General features: G+C 36.7%; 1 protein-coding gene across 2 annotated transcripts; it reads right to left on the bottom strand.

Annotated features, from left to right (window-relative positions):
• Positions 1-620: 620 nt before the first annotated feature.
• On the bottom strand, positions 621-4,692 carry LOC107476613 (bZIP transcription factor 29). 2 transcript variants are annotated; one of them, XM_016096452.3, is made up of 5 exons: positions 4,412-4,692; positions 3,004-4,328; positions 2,567-2,699; positions 2,383-2,467; positions 621-1,261 (listed from the first exon to the last, which is right to left on the bottom strand). In XM_016096452.3, exons 2-5 carry the CDS (start codon positions 4,293-4,295, stop codon positions 1,038-1,040), a joined length of 1,734 nt encoding a protein of 577 aa, XP_015951938.1. In that variant the 5' UTR covers positions 4,296-4,328; positions 4,412-4,692; the 3' UTR covers positions 621-1,037. The 2 variants fall into 2 exon arrangements, with proteins under 2 accessions (XP_015951938.1, XP_052115016.1); XM_052259056.1 differs by having other exon boundaries at positions 3,004-4,692.
• Between the last annotated feature and the right edge of the window lie 1,587 nt (positions 4,693-6,279).

The raw sequence follows: 6,279 nt of genomic DNA, 5'->3' as shown, positions 1-6,279 counted from the left end.
ATAAACATAACTAATAATTAAAGAGCACGTCAATACCTATTTGATCAGACTATTGGGACCAACGAAGATGACTTATCCTAGATCTAGTATTGGATGTTGGCTAAGGTTCTCACGCTTAAATTATTTGATTTTGATTGAACATTCTCTTAGACTTCCATGGTTGATGATTGATTCTGTTAGGCACAAACCTAATAAACAATTAGGTCAGACAAGGGTTAGAAAGGATGGCCTTGAAAATTAAAATAGATATATATGTCCCTGATTAACGGCAACGAATAGGGGCTTATGAAAATTTATTTTCTTTGCTCTTAAGTAACTAGTGTTAAAAAAGTAGACACAAATGGAGAATTTTGGAAGATGCAATCACAAGTAAAGGTGATCAATCTAGTATAAAAATTCACGGAGATTAATTGTCATCAAAATCAAACTATAATTGACAATTATTTAAATATTATCTCTAGGATATAAAACAACTTTTCGGAAAGACTAAAAAAAGAGTAATTAGAAGTATAATGATTTCCACCATTTGAAATATCATCCCCTTTTTAGAATGTAAAAAGTTAACTTTAGCTTAGATAAAGCGGAATCCACCACCTATCAATCTATATAAGAATAGAAAATAAAGTAATGAACACTTGCATTTGGTCAACCAAAACACCCTAAACACAAGCAATTGGGCAAAGAATCAATGCACGGAACCATGATAGAATGGTCATTATTTACAAAAGGAAGTTTGAACAGTATTTTTTCCCCCCTAGACTTCATCATCAAAACAAATCATGACCAAATAATGCTACAATTCAATATTATATTATATTATATATATACTGAAATTAAATATTAAATATAAGGTATAATTTAAATATAAAACAGGAATTAGGACCTGTATATATATGAACTAAAAACTACTGTCCGAGTTGGACAGACAATGGGAATAAAACTTAAGACGATTGCAATTTGCAAGTTGCAACTAAGAAAAACTTTTCTGGAGATTCGGAACCAAGTGCAATGTAACAGCATCATCCTTCGGAAGGTTATTATTGTTTTAGATCGGTTTGTGAGTTGGTATTACCATTCTGCCGCTGTTGTTGAAGATGAATATTTTGTTGAGATGCAGTAGAAGCTTGCTGCTGCTGCTGAAACATCAGAGGGTTGACAGAATGTTGCGGAATCAAGCAACCGGATGAGTGCGACTCCCCGTTCAGCTCGGCCGTAGCGAGCTTTAGTCGTTGAACCTCGGCAGTGAGAGCCTCGTTTAGAGCTGTTGGTAGAGATACACAGAGCACACGAGTAATAAGCATAAATAAAGCAATCAGTGAATTAATTTTAGTCTCCAATAGTGCTGCTACAAATGACAACTACCACTAATTGGATAAAATGTAGCAGACAAGCAATTATGACTCTTAACAATACCTCAAATAATGAAGGTCAAGCCGTCATAATCATAATTCATAATTGAAAAATTGCAACATGAGAGATAACCCAATCGCTCTATTCAAAGGAACCCTCATGCATAGTCAAATTTAGCAAATGCAGATAAAGACATAACAAGTAGATGTTTCTTATTACTCAAGCATGCATGTGCCATTATTTGAGAGGTCTTCAATCACGTATGTTACACAAGAAAAACTTCAGTACATAAGTCCTTTGGATTAAGCATTTTGGATTTAGTTGGCACAGAAGGATAACGGTTGTTCCAAATGGTATAGGTGTTATTAATTCTATCAATATTTGGTATTTTGGGTTTGCTGTCAATGTCCGCATGCATATCTGCTACTCTTCAATCATCAATCTCCTCTGCTACTAGGAAGTTCTAATGGAAATTACCATCCAATTAGGCCCTGGCAACAGTAACCAACGCCTTGCACACAAGCCACCATAAAACTGAAATTCTTACAAAAGACTCTAGCCACACTATAGATCTAGGAATTCAACTATAGGAGCTAAAAAAACAAACACCATATAGGAGCTCTATCAACAATTTTTTGACATGCTATTTACGTTTCATTTTCCACGCTTCTAATAACTTTATCATGACATGAAAATTCTACTACAGAGCTTATCCACACTTAAGTACTGTAGAAGTGAGCTAAGATATTTCCTTTTTTCAACCTTAAATACATGTTTTTATTCTATGGGCCGACGACCAAACTGCACAACCAACTTTTGTAGCCTATATTCAGTTACCTGAAATAAACTCATCATAGGAAGTATTGAAAATGTATATTAACAAACAATATAATCTAAGCAACTGCTCATCTGCACAAGGCCATATGTGAAGAAACAAGAAAGGGTACATGTTTCGATCATTTACCAAAAAAGTAAAGAAAACAAAAGTTGACAGAAATTCAAAAGACTGCCTAAGGTAAAGAAGAAAAATACCATCTCGGAGTTTTGCCTGTTGTTCCATGGATTGAAGGCGAAATTTAAGCTCACTATTTTGGTTAGTGAGTCCAACAGAATCCCTCTGTGTTCACGCAAAGGAAAGGAGCGGCGTGAGGAAACAATTACCATGATCGCGGCACTAAACAAAAACAGACAATAGAAAACATTAATATGCTCCCACCTGCAACAGAGTAAGCTGTGCAGAGAGTGTGGTGGCCTCAGTTTGTAGGGTCTGGACCTTATGTTCCAGCTCAGAAATGTACCGCATCTTCCTTTCTTTGGATCGTGCAGCTGACTGCCGATTGGCCAGAATCCTGATTTGAATCCAGTCCCAAATAGAGTCAATCATTGAAGCATTAGAACTTACTAGATGTGTAATACTAAAAACACACGCTATATGTATAGTTTTAATCTATACTTAGGAAACTATAGTTTGGCGCAATTAATGCTCAATTCACAAACCATGGATGTTGGAATGTAACAAATTCGAGAGTAGGTCAAACATGTTCAAATGAGTTGAAATCAGTTTATAATTGTATCTTCAAAAAGACAGTTGAACTTTGAACTAGTCTAATGCTGAAAACAAACACAACTGGGATATCAAATGGTATACAACACCTCTTTGCACGCTTAGGATCCATCATAGCAATCTCAGCAAGCTTCTCATTGGCCATGATCTTCTTCAACTCAGGGCCACTAAACTCACCATTCCCAAACTCCAAGCTGAAAGCACCAGTGTTCCCATCAATTCCATTCGAGGAAGGCGGCCGAGCAGACCCAGGCGATGGCGGCAACCTTGGCGACTCATCATTGAAATTCAACTTGCCAATGAAACTATCCATAGACACACTCCTATAGTGGCGGCTCGTGGGAGCGACGCCGCCAACAACCTCACCAGCAGCACTCCTCTTCTTAACACCATCCCTCTTCTCCCCACAACTCTGACTCATCATTGAGTTGCCGCTACTCTCAGCTTCATTATCACTACTGTCACCACCACCATTGTTGTTACTAGTCTTGGTTCCACTAGCTCTACTATCCAAATCATCACGATTACTATTGTTATTATTAATAATAATCTCGTTACCGTTCTTCTCATCAGATGAATTATTGTTAAACGCGTCATTGATGCTATCCAAGTTCATGTAAGCAGAGAAAAGATCATCAACTACTTCACCTTCAGGGGAGAGCTTCTTCTCCCCTGATCCCTCCGCATTGGGATCAGCGCTACTCCAGGAACCAGATTCCTTCTTAACAAGCTGCGCAGGCTTCTTCAACGGAATCAGCGGCGGCGACGACTGCAAAATGGTGGAGAATCCAAACGGTATATCGCTGTTGGAGCGACGGTGCGTTTTCCGAGGAGGGGGCAGCGGGTTGCCGGTGCCCCGGGCAGATGAGAAAGGCGAAGACGGAGGGAGGAGAGAGTGTTGTTGCTGTTGCTGTTGGTGGCTGCTGACGTCACGATCTTCCATGGAGACGTCAGCGGAGGCTTGGTCGGAGATTGAAGTTGAGGAGTCAGCGCCGCGGAAGGGAGAGGGGCTTAGCGGTGGGAGAGAGTCGAGTGAGAAGAACGATGGTTGGGATAGGGATCGGGTGTGGGTGGGTGTAGGTGAACCCATTTGGTGGTGAGTGAGTGTGGAGCGCGGGATCTGAGAGTATGGGGAAATGGGCGGGATCTGGTGCGGGTGAGACGGTGGTATACCCGCACGCTTCATTCCATCTCCACCGTAGAAATGTTGTTGCTGATTATTGTTATTAGCACGCATTTGTTGGAATTGGGGTATTGTGAGCTGCTCCATGGTAAGAGTCTGTTTGAGAAACGAAGAAGACGAAGACGACGTCGTTCCGAATGAGGATTGAAGCCTTTGCATCATGTCATTATTGTTGTTGGAGTCTTCATTGTCACCCATTTTCGACAAAGGGAAAAATCAAGTCCGCGTAATCTGAAACCGCAAAACCCGTTAATCAGAGTTTCTGGAAGTAAAAAGAAAAGACAGGAACATGAGTGAGAGGGTGAGCATTTTACGTTGTTGAGAACGGGTGAGAGAGACGAAGAAGAAGAAGAAGAAGAAGAAGAAGAAGCATTGATTAATAGAAGAAGGGGTGTTAACTTTGTCTCTGGCGGAAATGCCGAAGGAGCAGGCGCTTATCTCTCCAAGATTCACTCTCTCAGACCAAATTAATTATAAAAAGAAAAGAGAATGCTCACACACACACACAGACACACGCTCTGTGTTTTCTTTCTCTCTCTATCCCTTTTTTTTCTTTTCTCTCTCTATTATTATTAATTTCTCTTTCTACAACGACGACGATGACTACTACACGGATTTCATGACTACTACGCGTGAATTTAATAAGAATTTGCATTTCGCCCTAATTTGCATTTCCTCGCCATTTGAGTTTCATTCCGGCCTCATTTCAATTTCATTCCGACCTCATTTATCTTACTCTCGTTTAATCTCCCCCTTCCCGTGTTTTGCTTTGTTTTTATTTTATCTCCCACTCCTTATGTTTCCGCAGCCACCGTTTTTTACACCTCTGCCTCAAATATTAAGGGTGAACTACGAACTTAGCTCAGGTCTATTTTTTCAAATAACAATGAGACCTTTTAAGCTAATGGACAATTTATTAAAATAAATAATTTGGCTTTCAATTTTGTTAGAATATATATTTTTTAAAATGCATACTAAAATATATTTTTTTATAAATTATATAAATTATAGAAGTCTTGAGAATTATTTTCGAAGTCAAACTGTATATAATTTGTGATAAGAATGTGATATTTTGTGTGTAAATTACAAACGTACATAAACTGCTACATTTTTTGTATTTATATCTCTTCATCTTTTTGTTCTGTATCAGTGTGTCTATGGCATTAGTCCCACTGCATTGCTTATTCTTTCATCATGCTCTCTAATTTTCAGATTATTCAGCTTTCTCTTTTTTTTATATATATATTTTTTTTGTTGATTTTTCACCAACCCTTTTGATTATTTTTATTTTAATTTTATCAAAAGATCAATTTTTTTTGTACTTGTTTTAATTTTTTTCGGGATATGCCTTCTCTAACTATTGGTTTATTTCATTGGCTAAATTTTCTGCCATTTGATCAAAGAAATCTTAATGATGTTCCTGATTCTTCCTTCAAGTTTAAGAACAATTTATTTTTATATAATATCAAATATGAAATAAATTTCAATCTTAAAATAATTAATTGCATTTATATAGATCAACTATTAAAAAATAAGACTAGTAAGTTAATCTATTATTCATCATAACTCTTTTAATTCAGGTAGTATGTATTCGGTACTAAATAAAAAAATTTAACAAATTGAAAATCTTTTTATTATAGACCAGCTAAACATATTTTTATTATTTTCAACATTTAGAAATACGGTATCTTTAAAAAAAATTAAATGTAAAAAATTGAAAATAAAAATTATTTTTAAAAAATAAAAATAAAAAACGAAATCTAAACCTGTTCTTAACGACCATTCTCTCTTTCCACGATGAGATGTGTTCAACTAGGAGCAAACTAGGAGCAAAAAACACATATACACAGAAACCGAGAGACCCCTGCCGCGGTTTCTAGCTATTTCGTATATAAACATAAACCGCTGTAGAGGTATAGTGGTTTATGCACGTTTGTAATTCACACACAAACCGTGACACTCCTATCGCGGATTATATGCAGTTTAGCTTCAAACGTAATGCATTTTGATATCTGTTTTGCAAAATGTGTATTCTGATAAAATTAGAAGTCAAATTATTTATTTTGATAAATTACCCAAGCTAAAAAGGATTCACTTTTATTTTTATTCTCTACTTCTATGATACAATACAAATTTTTATAGATATTTTTGTAACAAGTTTGAACGAAAAATAATAACCTAT

The sequence above is a fragment of the Arachis duranensis genome, chromosome 3 (genome assembly GCF_000817695.3).
Source record: "Arachis duranensis cultivar V14167 chromosome 3, aradu.V14167.gnm2.J7QH, whole genome shotgun sequence".
NCBI classification, from domain to species: Eukaryota; Viridiplantae; Streptophyta; class Magnoliopsida; order Fabales; family Fabaceae; genus Arachis; species Arachis duranensis.
This window is presented reverse-complemented; position numbering and strand designations above follow the sequence as displayed.